This window comes from Eleutherodactylus coqui, chromosome 2, assembly GCF_035609145.1.
Source record: "Eleutherodactylus coqui strain aEleCoq1 chromosome 2, aEleCoq1.hap1, whole genome shotgun sequence".
Lineage (NCBI taxonomy): Eukaryota > Metazoa > Chordata > Amphibia > Anura > Eleutherodactylidae > Eleutherodactylus > Eleutherodactylus coqui.
Window position 1 is genome coordinate 220,631,031 of NC_089838.1, and position 22,074 is coordinate 220,653,104.

General features: G+C 42.3%; 1 protein-coding gene across 3 annotated transcripts in view; it reads right to left on the reverse strand.

The window, feature by feature from the left end:
• The window catches only part of TJP1 (tight junction protein 1), a 330,363-nt gene that overhangs the window by 280,859 nt on the left and 27,430 nt on the right, over positions 1-22,074 (reverse strand). For all 3 annotated transcript variants that reach the window (XM_066592505.1, XM_066592508.1, XM_066592507.1), the window contains exon 2: positions 16,250-16,382. In XM_066592505.1, the coding sequence (XP_066448602.1) occupies positions 16,250-16,382 (133 nt within the window). The remainder of the gene's footprint in view (positions 1-16,249; positions 16,383-22,074) is intronic.

Sequence of the window (22,074 nt, forward strand, 5' to 3'; positions counted from 1 at the left end):
AAGGTGTGAAGCAGCCTAACTGTGCTGAGAGTATTGCAACATAATGACTGCTTCCAGAACATATTTCGCATTGGTCAGGGCATTTATCGGACTTGATGCTTCTCTGCCAGTAGTTGTAATTATTAATTTAACAGCTTCCCATGCAGTCCAGTTTATTCACTGATTGTATTTCGATTTTTTTTACAAATGTAACATGTTTTAGAGAATGTCAGATCAGCAGTTAATGTCTGCATCTACGCTTAGCTTAAAAAGTGGGCCTCCAGGGCAAACATAATACCAGGGTCTGTACAGTTATCATGCACATTAGTGAAAGGCTGCAGATGATTATTGCTGCTGGTATCTGAGAAATAATAGTAATGGTTGTACACTTTAAATTCAGATCTGACATTTTACTATGGCAGTAGTTCTTCTAGCCTCTGATAGCTATTTGTGCCATTATATTATGTTACCATGCTAACAGATAATTGCTGTGCTTACAAACTCACATTTCCTCCCACCGCAGGTAGACTGAAACCTGCCACCGGTCTCTGTTGACCCTAAGAACAGCTCGGTGAGTAGAGAGAACTCTAATGTCTATCTGTACTCAAGCAAGTGGAAGAAGGGCAGCGTTTTCAGGAAGAACTGCTGTTTCCTATTATGCTATTTGCTCCATTTTTTAATATTATAATGTGTTCTGCATAATAAATGGAGATTCGTTTTACAATCAGTATTGTCGAATACCTCTGTTTCGTGTAAAACTTGATTATCCTATGTGTCCTTCTGTCCATAATCCTTAAATATGTTATCCGATCAGCACAACCTCTCTCCGTATGGCTTTCTGAGGTACATGGACATCTTAACAGCGCAGTCAGACAAGCGTTTTTTTCACGCATGTATAGGCGCGTTAAAAAAAATGCCGGACACATGTAAAAAAACACGTGACCGAAGCTAAAATTCGCACATAAATAGTGCAGCCCCATTGAAAGCAATGGGGGAGGATCGCTATCCTCTGCTGCAGCCTTGCCAGCTGCAACAGGGGATTCCTTGGATGTGAAACCCCTGGATGCTGTCACATCAAGGGGATTCGCCTTGTTACCAATGGGACTGGTGGTAGCAGCGCCAAACGCATTAAAAACATAGGGAGAAGATCGCGCTCCACTGCCACTGCTGTGACAACTATGGCAGGGGATTCCTTCATCTTCGCGGGGAGTCCCTTATTACTGAACGCTGTGAAATATAAGCCCTACCCCAAAAATAAGCCCTAGCTGCAGGAAAAAAATATAATACATCACCTAGAGCACTGCATCTCCTCTTTGGGTCTCTGGCACTGTGCTTCTTCATTTCTTCTGGTCGGGGATTAAAATATATCCCCACCTCCTGGAAGTGCTGCCTTTGATTGGCTGAGCGCTGTGACCAATCACAGCCATTCAATGCTGTGGTTGGTCAGATAGCTCAGCCAATCAGAGGCAGCGCTTCCAGGAGGTGGGTTTTTTTAATCCCCAGCCAGAAGAAAATGAAGAAGAAAAGTGCCAGGGACCTAGGGAGAACACGCGCCGGAGCCGGACAGCGCTTCTAGGTGATTTTTTTTCCCTGCAGCTAGGACTTATTTAAGGGCTTTGACAGTAGGATTTCCTACTGTCAAAGTTGCATCGCATAGCACAAAAAAACGTGTTTTCATGCAAAGTAAAAAACGCTGTCCTTTCTTTTGCAGATGCGAATTTTTAGCGCTTGTAAAAAACTGACGCATGACCGCTTTCATTGGAAACCATTAGTTCTAATAGAGCCGTTTCATGTGTGAAAAAACCGCTCGTCTGACTGAGCCCTAAAGCGGAGTTCTCTAATTGGCATACCCTATATGAACTATAGTGAATAGCTGCTGAGTATCAGTGTCTTCCATTCTGGTGGACTGGCCCTCAATGTATTATATAAGTTGCCATTTATTCAAATGTGTAGCTGGCCGTAAATTTCCCTGACAGTAACAGCTAATTGCTGAAAACCTGGTGAACAGCTGATCATTGTGCCGCCTTCATTTCCAGACGTATTTGCCATGGTGAGTCAACCCGTTTAACAAGTCTTAGACAAAACACAACCCAGTAATCTGCAGAACATACAGTATGTAAGGCACGTTTAGAGCATGACATGCAACCTGGGCATTTCCAGACCCTACAGATTTTCGGTTTGTATAGATAAGGCTGCACTGCAAGACACACAAAACCCGCAAGGAAATAGAACCCATTACCTGCAATGTGTCTATTTACATATGCAATTTTTCTCTTGCAGAAACTGCGAGACAGAAATACTGCAGCATGTCCTATTTTTGGGGTGATAGGACTCATTTACTTCCTATGGGAAACAAAAATCGCATCATACTAGCATGCCATGTGCGAGTGCATTGCAAATATTTCCTTTAAAAATGCAGCAACAATATACGATTATTTTCACGCATATTAAAAATGCGCATGAAACTGGCATGTACGGCAATGTGATTTACTCTTCTTGCAAAAAGCATCACACTCGCAGAAAAGCTGCATCTTTGCAAGAGCGATATAGGTTCATATTTCTTGGATCGATATTGTGCTCGCCAGTGTAAATGCGGCCTAAGGGCTTATTCACACAGGCGTACATCGGCCGGGTTTTAATGCCTGGGCAATATACGCTGCTCCCCTCATGCATTGGCTTAGAATGCATTAGTGCACAGGGGCATATTTCCGCGGCGTAAAAGCGCCCGACTGGGTGCGCTCACCCCGGCGGCGGCAGTTGCACAGACTCCTATGAGAGCCTATGCTAGTTGCTGGAGAAAGGAGGTGGAAGGGAGTTTAGCAACATGACTGCCAAACTCCCACCTTCGTCTCTTTTCCTCTCCGCCCCTTGCAATGGGAGGGGGCGGGGGAGCTAAGCTCCGCTCACTCCGCCCCCTCCCATTGCTGGCTGCAGACAAGAGGCAGGGAGGGTGCGGGAACTTAGCCCCGCCCTCATCCCGCCTCTCCAATTGCAAACAGCCAAAGGGGAGGAGAGAGGAGGTGAGCCGGCAAGGGGGAGGGAATGTCTCCCCAGGCCCCATGGCATTGGGGCCTTGGCATATATGTGCCGGGCCCTTTGCCGTTCAGGTGTTTTTAGAGCGCACGTAAAACGCCTACGCTCGTGTAAATGGGCCCTTAGAATGTACTTGTGTTCATATAAAGCCAGTATATGTTTTTTTTGTGACTGTATTGCTACAAAATCTAGACCACACATATTGGCACTTCAGTGTAACGATGTAGACTGCTCAGGCCGCATATCTTTCATCAACTGAGAACGTCGCATCACAATTTGTCATGAAATTGTGAAGAAAAATGCAAGCTAAGCTAAGCAGCAATACAGACTATCAAAAAGCATGACATATTTTATATTGCACTGCTTTTAATCTTTGAATGTCATAATCTGGACTTAATATAAGTAGAACGATGGCAAAGAATCTACTATTTCCATGAAAGCATATTTATTTGCCTCTAATCCATGCTTTCCTATCAAAGCTGAGCATCAGCCACGGCAAAAAATGTAAATTCCTAGGATCAACTAGTTCAAACTCTTCTCCTCTTAAGATTGACAGTGTAACGATAACCCAGACGCGCTCTACGTGTCATTTACCCCCAATATTGGGCAGTACAGTTTTCGGTAACACACAGCACTTCAGCTGAAAATTAAAGGGATGTTAGCAAATCAATGCAGAAAACCCATACAGTTCCTGCCATGAACACCATTAGATAGAAAGCTGCCTGCGACTGATAAGACCTCCACTGCTCTATATAATTGGGTCTGCAACGTCAGTGATTGAATCCAGAGTGCAAAGTGTTCCAGTTTTGCTACACTGCAATAAATGAATTACTTCTGATCAGTCAAATATTGTTTATTGCATTATTCACGTTATCGCCTCAATTCTGTAGGGAATGAAATGACCATTACAGGATATGCCTCAGCTTTTTTACTGAATGAATCGGCAATGTCCCTCTTTGTGTAAGCGGGAATAGAGAAGAAGAAATATACCTACTTTGCTTAATGTGCATCCTTGGGAACTCTTTACATGGTTCTTTTATAAACTAGAATAACCAATACAAGCAGGTAACACAACACATAATCCCTGCTTCCTGGAATAAATAGGTAACCACCAGTGACACTGCATATTACTGTGGACCTGCTTTACCACACACTGATTTGGCTTAGGGCTAGATCTCAAGGCAGTACTTGAACCTTCACCCTTTTACCCCACCAATTGGGCTTGGTCTTTACTGCGATGTCCCTAGTCGTTACCCATAGATGCAGTCTCAGTAGTGTGGCAGCTGACACTACAAGACACAGTACCTGAGGGTGGGGACACAGACATAACCAGTAGACAGGCTGAGGTCGAGGCAGGCTGTAGAAACTTCAATACAGAGATCAGGTGAGATGTCAGGGCTGGCAGAACAGGTGCAATACGATTAACAGTCCAGGTCATGGCAGGCAGCTGGTAACATGGTAACATAGTAGGATAGGCTGAAAGAAGACAATGTCCATCCAGTTCAGCCCAGTTCCATCCCCCCTTGTTGATCGAGAAGAAGGCAAAAAAGAACCCAATGAGGCAAAAGCCAATTTAGCCAATTTGGGGGGACAATTCCTTCCCTGACTCTATAGTGACAGTCAGAATAATCCCTGGATCAACGTTTGAAAGTTCCCACCTGATTCCAAGACCCTGATCAACCACCCCGCTGGTTATTTAATGTCTATATCCTGTATTATCACAGTGCTCTAAAAAGACGTCTAGTGGTAGATAGAGTAGTCCGGTATTCGTTTATCATTAAACGTCTATCTCATGCAAGCATGAAAATCATCATTCACTAGTCGTTCGGTTTAACCCTTTTGGATTCAGGTTTTCCTAGGGGGCTTTCTCTTTCTGCCATTATACAATGGTGCCATCTGCTGGCTAGAGACAGTACTGCAGTATATGAAATGCCGGAGAGGCCCCCAACAACAGAGCAGCCAGCAATATACAGTTAGAATACCCTGCTGGACATTTTGCAAACTCGGAGCTGCACAGCCTTCAATCAGAATGTCGTCAGACAGTGGATTGGAAAGGGTTAAATACCAATTGTTCTGTCGTTCTCATTCACGTATACAGTGAATGTGAATAACTGAACGATTTATCTACATATAAATAGGCTGCATGAGCGAGCAAGCGATAAATCGTTCCATGTAAAAGCACCCTTCCATAACTGGAGGAACCAATTTGCTTAGGGCTGACAGGTGATAGGCTAGGGGCAATTTAGCAGAGCGTGCACTGGCCCTCTAAGTATGGGGGCAATGTAAGGCAGAGGCAAGTGAGAAAGGACAGAGGAGAACACGGCGTGCGCCATGGAATGAGAACAGCAACCAGAAGCAGCAGGTGAGTGGAGATGGCGGCTGTGGTGGCAAGCTATGACAATTACCCCTTGTTATCTCTGGAGACTTGTGGATAAACTGCTCTTAAATTGCCACCATCCACAAAAAGAGTACAAAGAGAATTAGAGGAAGCTCCTCTCGATTGCATGATACAAGTGTTGTGCTATTACGCTCGCTGCGAGTATTAACCCCACTAGTGAAAACGAGACCCTTGAGATCAATAGCTTCGTTTTGTCACATTTTGCAATCGTGATTTTCATGGCTGTAAAACAAGATAAAATCAGGGTCGTCTGAAGAAGCCATAAATTGTAGATGTATCTATCAACTGCTGCGCAACCCCAGAATGCCCGCTGTTCACATACTGACAGCTGAGTCATTTTCTGACTGTCTTTATTAGGCCACAGAAATGATGTGCCGCACTGACCTTACCAACAGGACGGTAGGTTACAGGACTACCATGCTAATGATAAGGTCACTGCAGCTGTCATGTGTCAATTGGCCAGATGTGAAACTTATTCTTTAGATGCCCAGAAATAGCAGACAATAGCATAATACATACTGCATACCATATGTAAATTATACCATTTACCATAAAGATATGCTAAAGGAGGGTTTGATGTGTTTCTTTGCTTTGTGTGTTTATTCATGCAGTGTATAGGTTTAATGGATACCCACCCAACATTTTGTATACTTGTGTATTATACGTTTGGCTAGTCATCTCATAGAACAGTGATGGTGAACCTTTTAGAGACCTTTTAAGGACAGGGCCGCTTCAAAATAGACAGGGTGCTGATTTTGACTGCTTTTTGGATGCGGAAATACCGCAGAATGTCCCAAGCGGAAATTTCTGTGGAAAATGGCAGCATTTCCGCATCCAAAAAGCAGTCAAAATCAGAACGTAGTCTATTTTGAAACAGCCCTGTCCATTTTCACCACATGTCAACGTACCCCAGCAGTAATAGTGACCCCCCCCCCCAGTGATAATAGTGACCCCCCCCCCCAGCGATAATAGTAGCCCACCCCCAGCAGCCACAGCGGTAATATTGACCCCCCTAGTGGTGATAGTAACCCCCATAAGCGGCCCCCAGTGTAATAGCGACACCCACAGCAGCCCCCAGTGTAATAGCGACACCCACAGCAGCCCCCAGTGTAATAGCGACACCCCACAGCAGCGCCCAGCATCATAGCAACACCCCACGGCCGCCCCCAGCATCATAGTGACACCCTGCGGCGGCCCCTAGCGTAATAGTGACACCCCACAGCGGCCCCCAGTGTAATAGTGAAACCCCACGGCAGCCCCAGAATAATAGTGACACCCCACGGTGGCCCCCAGGGTAATAGTGACACCCCATGGCAGCCCCCAGCATAATAGTGACAACCTACAGCGGCCCCCAGAGTAATAGTGACATCCCATAGCAGTTCCCAGAGTAATAGTGACATCCCATAGCAGCCTCCCCTGCACCCCCACTCCCCACTGCTCACTCTGTCACTTATAGTTGTGGTGTGCTCTACTCCTGCGCCTCAGCATCTGCTGACGCAGCTTCCAGCCTCACCGCTGTCCTCTATGCCGGCGCCGCTGGCAAAGCCCTGTGCTGCCTGTGTCGGCGCTCCCAGCTTCGGGCCCGCCATTCTCAGCCTCACCGCAGTCCTCTGTCCCCAGCCATTTAGAAGCTGGGGGCATGAATCAGTTGCTTGACAGGTGTATTATGTCGCCACCTCTTACTTCCAGTGGCGACATAATACACCAGTACCGAGGAGACATCGGGGAAGGAGGATCCCGGCTACACACTGACGTCACAGTCTGCGACAGGATCGGCGCTGCTAGCAGCGCAGCTGAGTGAATGCCAGCAGGGGAGCCGCGGCCCCTGCCGGTATTCACAAGTGGTGAGAGGCGCGTGCCATAGGTTCGCCGCCACTGTCATAGAGGACTCATTGCATATGATTCAGCTTCAATACTTGCAATATGTAATACTTCATATTTAAGTATAATATCTTTTACTCGCACATCTCACCTTGACAAATCACTGATATTACTCAGCTGGCTGTCACTGCATCAAAATGATAAAAGAATGCAGCATAACACAAGTGACAAAGATATAATACTTAGAATGAATATGACACATGCTTAGAATGAATCACAATGGTGCCACCAAAATGTTCGGCTTTTGTGTGAGTTTGGAACAAGAAGAACATGGGGTATTGTGATAAAGTAACATACAGAGAATGTGTATATGGACATTTGCTTCAAAAATAGCATCAGGGCACAGATCCCATAGCTCCTGAGTTTCACTGTAGCTTTTGACTTCATCCATATTTTGAGGACACTGATAAAATTGAAAGGCCCACAATCTACTTGGGAACCATTAGTGATCAACCTGTTGATTGTGATTGAAGGGTTGCCGACTCCTCCATTAGAATGAGCATTTAAACTTGTATATAGCCAGACCAAACCCTTGAAAATGGCTGTGACCTTTCAACAGAAGTACTACATCTAATATAAAAAAACCTACAGGCCTATTTTTGCACCACACTTTGACCCCTTTGCGTGACGTTTGGTGGATTATTTTGGTGCCATTAGGTTTGTGACATCCTCACCGCTGCCGTAAAATCATAAAATTTGAGTTTGATACATTGAGTGATTGGTAGGCAAAGTCAAAGTTCCTATGTTAAGTCTAGCAGCGTGGTTGTGCTTCACCAAACAGTGCCACCAGGGAGAGATAAGAGATGTTCATATCAAGAGCTTACCAGTTTCACTGTTGCCATGTCCCCAAAACATGGCAGACCAAGCCGTGGACGGTGAACAGTTCAAGCCGAATCCTTGGCTTGATAGTTCTTACAACATTTACAACCATTTTCCCAAACATTTTATGTTCGCGTAGCGAACGTCAGGTCAATCTAGTAAGGTGAAATACTGTATATTAAGAATGTGTGGTATATTCTGGGACTCAGAAATCATATGTGTTTTCTCTGTATTTCATTATATACTTATAACATTTAGGTGGCTTTGGACATGACGTAATAGGTACCCGTCAGTTTTAACTGAAAGACAACAATGTATTAAATATATAGGTATTCTACTGCATGGTAGATGGCGCAAACAAAAAGCAATGAGCAATGGCAGAATTGCTTTTCTCTGGATCTCCCAGCAAATATAAGTTGAACACTAAGTTATATGTACCTCATGCTGCCGCTGACTGGCGCATGCGCAGATCATCTGTCCTGTTTGTGGGGGGAATCGCCGCACTCATCTGTGCATGTGCAGGGCAATGAATTCACCGTGGGGTGATATTTTGTAACGCTGCATGAGAAGAGAGGCGAGGACTTACGGGAAAAGCTTGCAGGGAAGAGAAATGGTCCGGCTTGCCCACCGGATAGCTCTGCCTAATTTACATGCCATGTGGAAACTTTTAAAATAGCGATTCCTCAGGTATAGCTTTATAATGAGACATGGGAAAATACGTTTTCTAAAAAGGTGTTGTTGATAATTGTAATGCTGTTCTTGGTTTAGTGTGGTAAAAAGTGCTGACATGTTGCCTTTAAATGATGAGTCTACTCAGTGATTGTCTCTTTTTTGTGTCTTCATGAACTATCCCAGCTGGGAACACAATTAGTAAGACTGGTTCCCAATACCATTTGTATGCAAGTGATTGCTAATTATACACCTCCCCCAGTGAAACCGAGCTCCTTCTCCTCCTCTTCACTTACCTTATATGCCGATGAGTACGTAGCACTACTCTTACTCCCAAACCACAAAACTTGCTTTCCTGGAGTCATTACAGACTCTGTCCTTCAACCTTAGCTTGCTGATACTATTAAAACACGTCTTTATCATAACTTACTGGAAGATTTTGGTTCCCTGCAGAATAATTTCACTCATTGGCACTCTCACATTGGGGCAATTATCAGGTGAAGCAAGCTTCAGACAAAAGAAATCACTGAGGGCAGTAAAACCTCAAAATGAGAAGGGAGAATCAGTGGAAAGGTCCCTATTTAAAAGGTAACCTTTATTGGATAAATTCTGAAATAATGGGCAGATACAAAAATACAGATAATACGTCCAAAAAAAGATAGCAGTAGATGCTCTGGGTAAGAAAGAAAAGTGATATACCAGAACGGATAATATGAATATAAAAAATTCAGGGGATTAGCTTTTCTAGCCTATCTTTTTTAATATATTTTGAGTCCTACTTATGGGGATTTCAGCTCTAGTCAGACTTTTTGTGAGCAGTTCAGTATCTGTGTTGTGCTCACTTTTTTCAGTGGTATTCCTGTATGTGTAGGTGGGACCGGGACGCTGTTGGACCATTGTATCAGGTTGCCTATCACAATAGGTAAGGTAAAGTCCCCTGGTGCGAGCACTGAGTCATGACTGACTCCTTGGGTGACGTCACATGGTGACATTTTCTTGGCAGACTGTTTTTGTCAGGTGGTTTTCCATTGCCTTCCCCAGTCATCTTTTTACCCCCCAGCAAGCTGAGTACTCAATTTACAGACCTCGGAAAGGATGGAAGGCTGAGTCAACATTGAGCCGGCTACCTGAACCTTGCGGGGATTGAACCTGCAAACCTTAAGGTAATGACCTTAAGGTTTGCAGGTTCAATCCCCGCAAGGTTCAGGTAGCCGGCTCAATGTTGACTCAGCCTTCCATCCTTTCCGAGGTCTGTAAAGCACATTACTTCTCTTAAAACTCATTACTTAACTCAACTACAGCTCTAGTACAGTTTTATACAGCATTTACTTAGGTCCCAATTAAGTATAATTTAAAACCTTCTTATTTCTAATGACCACTGTCCAAATCAAACACTTCCAACCCCTTTATTGGTAATGCCCATTCTCTTAGTTTATAAAGTGTAATGAGCCGGACCTTTTCTCCTTGTCGTATTGTTTTAGAAAATGTTTTCCCAGTCTCAGTTTGCATATGCTTTGTATTTCGCAAGCTGTAAAATGCTGTTGAATGTTCACACAATACAAAGAATTACCATTACTTTCTTTGCCAATATTGGGGTATATAGTGTTAATAGTCATTCTATCCGAACACAAATTAATTAAAACATCTATTTTGATATATAGATGTTATCCATGTACCAAATAATTCACAAGATTGGCAGAAACCCTCTATGCCATTTCGGCAAGTTTTTGACATCCATTTACTAATTAGCTGACATACGCATAAGCACCTGGGCAGACAACACAACAAGACCGGGAGCATCTCACCAATCATCCTCAAAAGCATTTCTGGCATAGAAAACACAAGAAATCAGCTTTAGGATGACATAGTTATTCTAACACAGTGCCCGAGGTAAAGAAATCATGGAGACCACACTGCTGTATCAAACCAGACATTCAACCGAACAAGTTAAATGTAATTAATCTTTGGCTGATACTCAAAATAATCCAGATTATGTACAGCATATGTTTCCATTTCCCCCAGCATTTAGCCATATGTCTAAGATATTATTTATTCTATAATGAAAGCTATTGGTGGTAAATGAGATATTGAATTGGCGCCTTTCATGGTGTCAGCTGTCAGATTTGATGACCTTAATTTTAGCCAGGAGGAAGCTGGAAGCTTCTGTTCCTCCTCCTGTAGATCAGATTGAATAAAGTACAAAGATAACACATCAATAATCTAAAAGATACAAAAGCAATATGTAATAATCTGAAAATAATTAATGCTTGCCATGCATCTGAACAATGCACCTTGTAACCCAACCACATAGTGAGATGTCTCACCAAAGCCAACGGTAAATCAAAAACCGTTCAACCCTCAGACCATCACGTGTATTACTGGGGAGAGTCCAGTCCCTGTTTATTCGCTAGAACCGCTTGGTATTACCCTACACGAGGCTCAATTCTCATCCAACCATCCAATAGTCTTCAGAACAAGTACATTACTGAAAAATCCAAAGCAAGATTGTGTTTCCATGGCTAGAGCCTTTGTTCTATTGTTTTGTAGTCTGCCATTCCATTTAGACAGACAGCAGTAGTCAGTGCTAGTCTGTTCTAAGAATTGCTTTGTCACTTGTTCAGGACAGATGACTGTGTGGTACTGAGCACGTAAGGAAAATGCACAAGTATACCTACAACCCAACTGATAATGCCTTTCAGGCCTCTCCCACACAGGGGCAACATGATAGCGCAGCGAGAAAATCGCAGAAATATCGCATTGGTGGTCCATGTGATATTGCTGTGCTTTATCGCGGCGAGACTGAAATTTTGTGGTGCTACAAAGTTGCAAGTGGTAGCACCACTTGCAGGGATTTTCGGGAGGGGGGCTTGAAATAGGAGTCCTACCCCAAAAATAAGCTCTAACTGCAGAAAAAAAAGAATACATCACCTAGAAGCGCTGTCAGCTCCGACGCCTCTTCTCCCTGGTCCCTGACACTGTTCTTCAGCATCTCTACTGGAGGCGGATTGAACAATCCCCGCCTCCTGGAAGTGCTGCCTCTAATTGGCTAAGTGCTGTGACGCTTAGACAATCAGAGCCAGTGGTAGATGAATGACTGTGATTGGTTCATTGAGCACTGGCTCTGATTGGCTAAGCATCACATTGCTTAGCTCATCAGAGGCAGCGCTTTCAGGAGGCGGGGATTTTCAATCCCCAGCCAGAAGAGATGCTGAAGAACAGTGCTAGGGATCAGGAAGAAGATGCAGAGGAGACAGACACTGCTTCTAAGGTGATGTATTCTTTTTTTAAATTTTTTTCCTGCAGCTAGGGCTTAGTTTAGAGCTTTAACGGTAGGATTTCTTACTGTAAAAGTTGCATCACACCGCACGAAAACCGTATTTTCGTGCTATTCAATGCAACAGAAAGGACGGCTCAATAGGGAAACATGGGCTACCAAAAATTGCAAATCGCAGGTGTATAGACCATGCTGCGATTTTGTAGTCTTGCTATGTCGCAGGCTACAAAACATCGCTCGTGTGGAAGAACCCATAGGAAAATATAGGCTCTACATAAATGCGATTTGCAGCACTCTGGCAGTGCGAGAAAATCCTGCGAGGAAATCACCTGTGTGAAAGCACCTTAAGAACACTCATTATTAAAAGGAAGCTGTCAGTTTGAACGTGGTGTCCAAACTGTGGGCATCATTGTTATAGAGCAGACTAATATGTAGTTTTATGGGGAAAGATTTAGTACATTTGTGTATCCTTATATTTTATTCATTTATATCACTGCTCATTCTGACCTGGACAGTCCAATGGGCGGAGCTACCAGTGATTAACAGTTACCTATGTATGATTGTGCATACAGCAGTAGCTGTCAATCACTGATAGGACCGCCCGTTGGACTGTTCAGCTCAAAATCAGCAAGTACAGATAGTCCCCTACTTGCAAACAGGTTCCTTTCCAGGAGCCGGTTCGCAAGTACATTTGTTTGTATGTCCGAACAAATGGTTGTATGGAGGGGATCCTGGGTGGATCCCGCTCCACACAATGTCGAGTGCCGGCTGTTTCTTACAGCAGACACTCGGCGGCAGCAGTTCCGACAAGCCGTTCCGCTCATTGGAAGTGTTAACACTTTAAATGCCGCTGTCAGAATAGACAGGGGTATTTAAAGCGTTAACAGTTCTGACGAGCGGCACAGCTTGTCGGAACTGCTGCCGCTGGGTGTCCGCTGTAAGAAGCAGCCAGCACCCAACATTCAGGGGTCCCATACGGCATTCTGCGATAAGATCGCAGGACGCTGTGAGGTTGTTTGGCAGCTGGGAGCCTTCTGAAATGCCCCAGGGCTGCCTATGCAGAGCCCCTATATAGCGCATGGCTGTATAGAAGCCTGTCCGCTACCTGCACAGAATAATGTAATGCCACAGCATCAGATGATACTGTGCAGGACAGATTGTTCGTAACTTGCAAAGTTAGTAACTTGGATGTTTGCAAGTAGTGGACTATCTGTATATAAATGAATAAAATACAAGTTATACTGAATCTTTCCCCATAAACCTAAATATCATTCTGCTCTGCTTCCCCTGCTCTATAATATGATGCCAGCGGTTTTGACAAGATGTTCAAGCTGACAGATTCCCTTTAAACTATGTTCTTTGCATATTTGCTTTTCATAAAGAGCAGAGTAATTCAATTTTCTTTAGGGCTGTTTTGTACATAGCATTCTGAAAAAACTCTGCAGGCAGATGTTAACTGTAGGGCAATAGGCAAGTATGAAATACTGTATATAAAATGTATTTTTTCCAGGCGTTTTCCCAAAGGCTTCTCTATAGGAAGATGAAATGCCTCAAAAAGCCCCTGTCAAAAATGTCTACCAAAAAAAAGGGAAAAGAACGCATGAAATACATGACATTTTTACAAACCCAAAAACGTGTGTGTGTGTGTGAAGGAAGTCATAAGGCGCAATGGTGTAGGGTCAAAAAACAATACAGTTATCATATACAGTATACGATTATAACTAACATTAACCCTTTCCAGTCCAATTTGTATCCTGGTTTTCCTAGGGGGCTTACTCTTTTTCTGCCGTTATACAACGGCGCTATCTGCTGGCTAAAGCCAGTACTGCATACGGTGATACGTTAGATAGGCTCTGACAGCAGAGAGGCTGGCAATATACAGTAAGAGAACCCCGACGGATGTCTACCAACATCGGAGCTGTACAGCCTTAAATCATAATATCTTCAGAGGTCAGACAGTGGATTGGAAAGGGTTAATTCCATCAGGTCCAAAAAGCTCCATGCACAAACTAGATATAAGTGCAATATGTCGTTGAACAGTATTTCCTTGCAAGCTTATGATCAGGTATTACAACAGCGTAATATGTAAAACATCTATTTACAAACAATATAACTTCTCTTCCGTGAATCAGATCCTATGAATAATACAAATATCTACAAATGATAAATCATCGTTTATTAAAGAGCTTCTCCAATCTACTTACATATAGATGCACTTAGCATCCATGTCCAAATCTATTACTAGAACGACAGAGAGATAACATCAACCCTGATTACCAATCCAGGACCGTGATGCTTTACAGCCAACCTTGCTCTAAAACATACCAGATCCTGGAAGGTCTGAAACACCTCGTCGTTCAGGTGATGTGGTGTGATTTTTGTACTCCGTGGAATTATTCTCTAATTGTTTTTATTTGTTGAACACATATACAGTAGGTTCTCGAACGGCTTTCTTTAAATGAAAGCCCTGGAAAGCCACCTTGAACGACAGGAGACTAGGTTACATTGTCTTGCTGACACATCTGAAAATGCAGGGCTATAACTGGTACATAGTTTCTAAAATCAATGAATGGCATCAAATGGCGCCCACATCCACTGAAGACATTGTCTACCAGACACTTCATAAAGAACTTAATGTGATACTCCACCTATAGCTGCAAGATGTATGTATTTTTATTTAATTATTTAGTTTTTAAAAGTGCAGTAACTGGAAAGTTGATCTCAGGCATAATTTAACCAGAGTTGTTGTCAGTAGCTTGGTGGCCGGTTGCTACTGTCGCTATATTACAGGCATTAGCAGAATGGCCTGCAATGATTTGTAACGATAACCTATGGATCAGGATGAAAATGTGTTTATCTGCAAATCATTTCCGTGAATGATATGCCAGCTTTTCTCACTGCCATCTGGAAAAGCAGAAATGTGCTGTCTCCAATGTAAAGGCTTCCAAAATTAAAAATGCATTTTCTTAAACTTCTATAGATCAATGGATGAATAGGTAGGTGGACAGACAGACGATAGATAGATACATAGATAGACAGCCATTAGATAGATAGATAGATAGATAGATAGATAGATAGATAGATAGATAGATAAATAGATAGGAGATAGATATGAGATAGACAGATAGATAGATAGACATTAGATAAATAGATATTAGATAGACAGAAATGAGATAGATGGATAGATAGATATTAGATAGACAGACATTAGATAGATAGATAGATAGATAGGCATTTGATAGACATTGGATAAATAGATAGATATTAGATATTAAGACAGACATTAGATAGATGGATAGATAGATATTAAGACAGACATTAGATAGATAGATAGATAGATAGACATTAGATAGATAGATAGATAGATAGATAGACATTAGATAGACATTAGATAGATGATAGATAGATAGATAGATAGATAGATAGATAGATAGATAGGAGATAGATAGATAAATGATAAATAGATAGATATGAGATAGCTAGATAGATAGGAGATAGATAGATAAATGATAGATAGACATTATATAGCTAGACAGACAGACATTAGATAGATAGATATACATTAAATAGATAGATAGAAAGATAGATAGACATTAGATAGACAGATAGACATTAGATAGACAGATAGATAGATGATAGATATACATTATATAGCTAGACAGACAGACATCAGATAGACAGATAGACATTAGATAGACAGATAGATAGATAGACATTATATAGCTAGACAGACATTAGATAGATAGATAGATAGATAGATAGACATTAGATAGATAGATATTAAATAGATAGAAAGATAGACATATAGACATTAGATAGACAGATAGATAGATAGACATTATATAGCTAGACAGACATTAGATAGATAGATAGATAGATAGATAGATAGATAGACATTAGATAGATAGATATTAAATAGATAGATAGATAGACATATAGACATTAGATAGACAGATAGATAGATAGACATTATATAGCTAGACAGACATTAGATAGATAGATATTAGATAGATAGATAGATAGATAGATAGGTAGGTAGCATTTCCCCTGTAGGGCCACTATTGCATATAAAATAGTGTAGGTGTGCTTTATTTTGTATTTTCACTGGGAAATAGTGGCAGTGAGGAAGCAAAGCACCAGAGCCGCCTTATCTACAAACATAGAACTATTAGAAATAAAAAGGGAAGAACACTTACATTGAACTCACAGAGGTCCACACTATCAAGGCTTTTGCTTCTGTGGATCCGTCCCTTTATTCTCCGTAGAGATGGCTTTCCTTGACTAGTACTGGAAGCGGCAGCATTGGGGTTCTCCGACGATGGGGTAACCCTGCAATATAACATTTACTGTTTTGAATGGCATTGACAGTTTTTCTATTAATTGATAGTACAACGGAGGCATTCACTAGGATACTGCAGTGTAATTTCTGAAGGCTACAGATAATAGCACAGTATTTATAGTCAAACCACTTTCCTCTCCATTTGTAACCAAAGTAGACTGTATGAAGTATATAATTATATATTATGCAATGCCAATCTTAATGGATTGCAGTGTATAGCATCTCTTTCTAGTGTGCTTCAACCTGGAATAACATAGTCTCACTTATGTAAGATGTTGTAGTACATCATAACATTGCATTTCATTTCTGAGTACAATTGCATACAGAATAATAGCAGATCCTGGGAATCTGACCCACCTTGACATCAAGTAGTAATGGCAATAAAGACCCATGAAAGGAATCTCTTACATTTTTATGGCACACTGCTAAAAGGGAACCTGTCAATAGGGTTTTCGCCACTAAAAAGCCACCAGAGGCTGTTAGTTCTTTTGCATTGTAAAGCAGCCTTTGCGTGTAACATAAGGAGCAGTCTTTTCTAAAATAAGTTTTATTGCAGCAGGTATTGGGTGTCAATCAGCTTTCTTGAGTCAACGAGATGGGGCCACTCGGCTGCAGTCAAGAAGGCTATGCCCTAAACTTGCCAAATATGGCTTGACTGATGTCCCTGAGAATAGGGTGGAACATCCTAAGCCCATCAGAAGTCCACTTCTGACAGGCTGCTGCTTCTGAGCATGCATAGGGTGCCAATGAAACCAGGGCAAATACACCTAGCTCTACTAAACGTATGCCGGAACCAGAAGTCAATGGTACATGTGTGGATTTGGAATGGGCTTGAGATGTGTATCGTGTCCTGAAGTTCATCAATGAAGCCAAACTTGGAACAACCACCTTGACTATTCTATCTAGCACACATGTGTCAAACACAAGGCCCGCGGGCCGAATCCGGCCACTGCTTCTTGCTATGTGGCCCGCGGCTTGCCGACGCTGCTCACCACTGCAGCGATTACCAGCTGGGGTGCCCGGCTAGGTTTATTGTCTAAACATTCTGCCTCATTGCTGGATTGTCCTGTCCTTTACTGACTGGTAAGGTTTAACACATATCAACTTGGCTTTGCCCCGGTTGATTGGATCACCTCTTGAGCTTCTTGGCACCCATGGTAGACACTTTAATTAAATCATCTGCAAACCCCATATTTCCTTGGTTTACACTCTGTGTCCTTGTCTACTCAATGCTAGTCCTATAAGAGGTCTGGGGGTGTCTGACCACTTCACTTCCTCTCTAACCTTGTGTCAATGGCTTCCACCAGCTTCATTTCAAGTATTCCACTCTAGTCTTATTAATTCTTGCCTCTGACAAATAAGACTGATATCCAAATACCCTTTTACCATCAGCTTGCAGGTATTTAGTTACATAGGAATACACCTGCTCTAATAACAGAAACATCTGTGATCAAACTTGGTGTATTAAAGAAACAAAAGATCTAGTCTTAAATATGTCCAAAAGTGAGATGAAAAGGGGTTAAGCATAACACATCAAAAGCTTAGCACACTTCCCGAGCAATGGACAGAGTACAGTAACACTTAGTGTAAGCAGATTTATCTGACACAATGATGTCTATTAGAAGCAGAAGGGCTGGATAGTACTTAATGTTAATGAAAGCAATGACAAATGATTTGTTTCTGCAAATTAATGTTGTAATGAATTCCAAAATAGCTAAACAATGACTTGTTCATTGTTAGAACTGTCCTAACATGTCATTGATGACATTGATTAGTCAAATCATTCTGAAATACCGCTACTGTATAGTCAAAGTATAGCAGACTGCTACTGGATAGAGTATACTTACACGTTTCCAAACTGTAACTTGTGTCCATACAATTTAAAAGTGTGTGAAGTACTTAAAAGACCGGAGAAGTGCTTAAAGAATTCTACATTTTTCTAAACTTTCTACAAAATCAGACTCTTGCGTCAAAGTTATCAGGAAGAATCAAACTTTTTTTTCTCCAATTTGTGATAATTATTTTGTGTAAGCAAATTTGTTCTCCTCCAGAGGGAGAAAAATTGGCGCTCTAGTGCCACCTGTAGGTAGTTACCCTTTAAGACAATGTCTGACCCATTAAGGAGCCTTAAAGGAGATGTCCCGCGCCGAAACGGGTTTTTTTTTTTTTAAACCCCCCCCCCGTTCGGCGCGAGACAACCCCGATGCAGGGGTTAAAAAAACCACCCGCACAGCGCTTACCTGAATCCCGGCGGTCCGGCGTCTTCATACTCACCTGCTGAAGATGGCCGCCGGGATCCTCTGTCTTCATGGACCGCAGGGCTTCTGTGCGGTCCATTGCCGATTCCAGCCTCCTGATTGGCTGGAATCGGCACGTGACGGGGCGGAGCTACACGGAGCTACACGGAGCCCCATAGAGAAGAGGAGAAGACCCGGACTGCGCAAGCGCGGCTAATTTGGCCATCGGAGGGCGAAAATTAGTCGGCACCATGGAGACGAGGACGCTAGCAACGGAGCAGGTAAGTATAAAACTTTTTATAACTTCTGTATGGCTCATAATTAATGCACAATGTACATTACAAAGTGCATTATTATGGCCATACAGAAGTGTATAGACCCACTTGCTGCCTCGGGACATCTCCTTTAAAGCCAAAGACACCCATCTTTAGTTTGGCTGATGTCTCTAGTCATATATCAAGTTGGACACAGATATGCAGAAAAGCTACCTATAGGTGGCACTAGAGAAGACATTTTTCTTCCCTTTCGAGGAGACTTAATTTGCACGCATTTTTCCCCAGGGGGCATTGCTTGTAAGTGCTTTCTCACACAAGTGTATTCTACGGAGTATTGCACTTTGTAATAAGTGGTATCAATCTTTACATTACTTTTAATTGTGCCTCTTACACACAGCGCGCAAAATGCGAGCCCAAAAAGTAACGTGACTTGCACTATTGTGGCACGTATTACTCACGCATACACACCTATATAGTCTATGTGGATTGTCAGCATGCAGCAAGTAGGCAATGCGTTGTGTACTGCTGTGTGCTCCTGTGTGGGAGATACACGCATGGTGCACTGCCAAAAAATGCTCACGTGAGATAGCCCTAAGGCTGGGTTCACACAGGGCGGATTTGCCACGTAAATTCCGTTTGGAATTTAGCCGCGGCAAATCCCGTGATTAGCCAGCCATGTGGACGAGATTTCTCAGAAATCTCGACCACACGGGACAGCGAATCCGCCGCGGCAAAGCTGGCAAAAGCCGGCGCTGCGGCGTGGATTCACCGGCCACAGTATGTTCATTTTTTTTCTTCTTCCACTGCGGCCACGCTCTCCTCTATGGGAGTGTCGGCCGCAGCTGAAGAGCGGGCAGCCAGGCCGCTTCAAAACCCGTGGCTAAGTGTCGCGGGTTTTGAAGAAGCACTTTACCCAGGGGAAATCTCGCCGTTTTTCGCTGCGGCCAAATGGCGAGATTTCCGCCGGGAATTCGGCATCTGAGAACCCAGCCTAAGACTCCCTACACTGACTAGATCTGCACAAGAGAAATCAGCTACACTCCCCTGTGTAATTAAGACACCCTTTCTCCAGGAAGTTTTTGATACAATGCCTCCACCAAGGCTCACCCTATTTCCTTATACTTTCTCCTCCTCATTGCTTGGAGAAAGAAGGAGAAGCAGATCTAATGCAGATCTAATCATCCTAACTGGTTACCAGCAGTACAATGTGAACGACAGCAGATCACCAAGCAATATTGCAAGTTATTGGCCCTCCATCTATTAACAGGAGCAGGCAGCTGGCACACTGTATTACTACATGGGACTAGCCACCCCCCAAACCAGCTACCGCGTTTCCCAGAAAATAAGCCCTACCCAGATTTCCCTGGTAAGATTGTCAACTGTGTTGAATAGTTTCCAATTTTCGATAATCTTTCTCACTGTATAATAATGAACTCTAAATTGTTTGCAAATGGCCTTATACCCCTTTTCAGATTGATTGGCAGCAACAATTGCTTCTCTAAGATAATTGCTGATGTCTTTCCTTCTTGGCATTGTGTTAATACATGCCTGAATGCTCCAGACCAGCAAAGTGCCAAACCTTCTACTTTTATAGAGGTGGTCACACTTGTTGATTTGGCATTTGATTAGCAGTACCTGGCTTCTACTAACCCTCCTAATTCCTATGAAAGCAGTAAGGGTGTATTTAATTTTTACACAATTTCTGCATTTTGTCCTAGTTTTTGTTACTAATAACACAGTGCAGTTTGTCATGTGTTTTTGTTCATTTGAGGTTCTATGTACCTAATTTTTAGACCTTCTAATGGTCAGATTTTTTAAATTATGTCCTAATATGTAAAACCATAGAATTCAAAGAGAGTGTACTTAGTTTTGCTCATGACTGTAGTTTGGGTAAATAAAGGTACATAGAAGAACAAAAGAATGAGGTTAAAAGAAATAGATGAAACCCAGCAGTATCCATCACCAGAGTGAGATATGGGCTTAATTGAGAAATGAAATATTTATTTAGTATTGTAATGACCACAGTGTGATATTTCTATCCCGTAATTATCACAGGTTGTCTATATGTTATCACAGTTATGTCAGGGTACATCTATTTCTGCTTGTATTCAGTTCTTTTATTGCAACTTTGAAATAATTTCTTTTACCATTATAAGATTTTTTAGTGAACATAAAACGTAAAGATATTAACCGCACCAAAGTGCCAAAAGGAAGCTTTAGCCGTTAAGGAATATAACATAAATTTGTGCAACCCAGCAAATATTGAAACCATTAAAGCGAAATAGGGAACTTTGGCCAAACTAGGAAATTACTGTGCGCTCTGAGTAACCAGTGGTGACACCCTAGAAGCCTCAAGAAGTGCTGGAGGCCACTAATGACGATGACCACAAAGCAAACAACGAGAAAAAAAGTGTGAGGTTTAGTAGCCCTTTTTTACTGAAATTGTATGCATTTCAGAGTTATAAAAGATGAAGAAAAAGAAAAAAAATCACTGAAAAAGCCCTGCAACAGACAATACAGTAAAACCTCTACTAGCATTGACATCTACTAAGGCCGATTTCGAGTAAGACCGTTTTTTAAGCCAAAATTTTGTCTCTAGTAACATTGGTTGCTTCTAATAACATGCCTGCGAATCACATGGACATCCACGGTGTGATTTTTCTTTTTGTTATTTCCCTGCCCTGTTCAGAGCTGCCCATACACAATGTATTGCGTATGGACAATGTATCATACGCTGCCCATACAAGCGTATAGGGCTCACGCTGTGTATGAATGCAGAGAAACAGACCATGCTGCAATTTATTTCTCCTGCGTATCAATATGCAGCGTCCACACGACGGTGTACATGGATCAATGAAAGTCCATTTAGTTAATTATTAAAAAGGGTTCAGAGGACCCAGTGGTGAATACAGAGATTAGACCGCCACCAGTCAGAAATGTATAAATACCCCTAAAAATAAATTGTCATAAGCAAATCCACCCTGCATTGCAGGAAGAATATGAATTCATGTCTCAATATGGCATTATAGTTGCCTATGATGGAACTGGGATCTTTGTAAGGATAAATATGTTTAAGGCTAAGACTATATGGCGATTCTATGCAGTGCTATTGATTGATTTTAACTAGTCCAAATCATTACATTAACCCTTTCCAATCCACTGTCTGACCT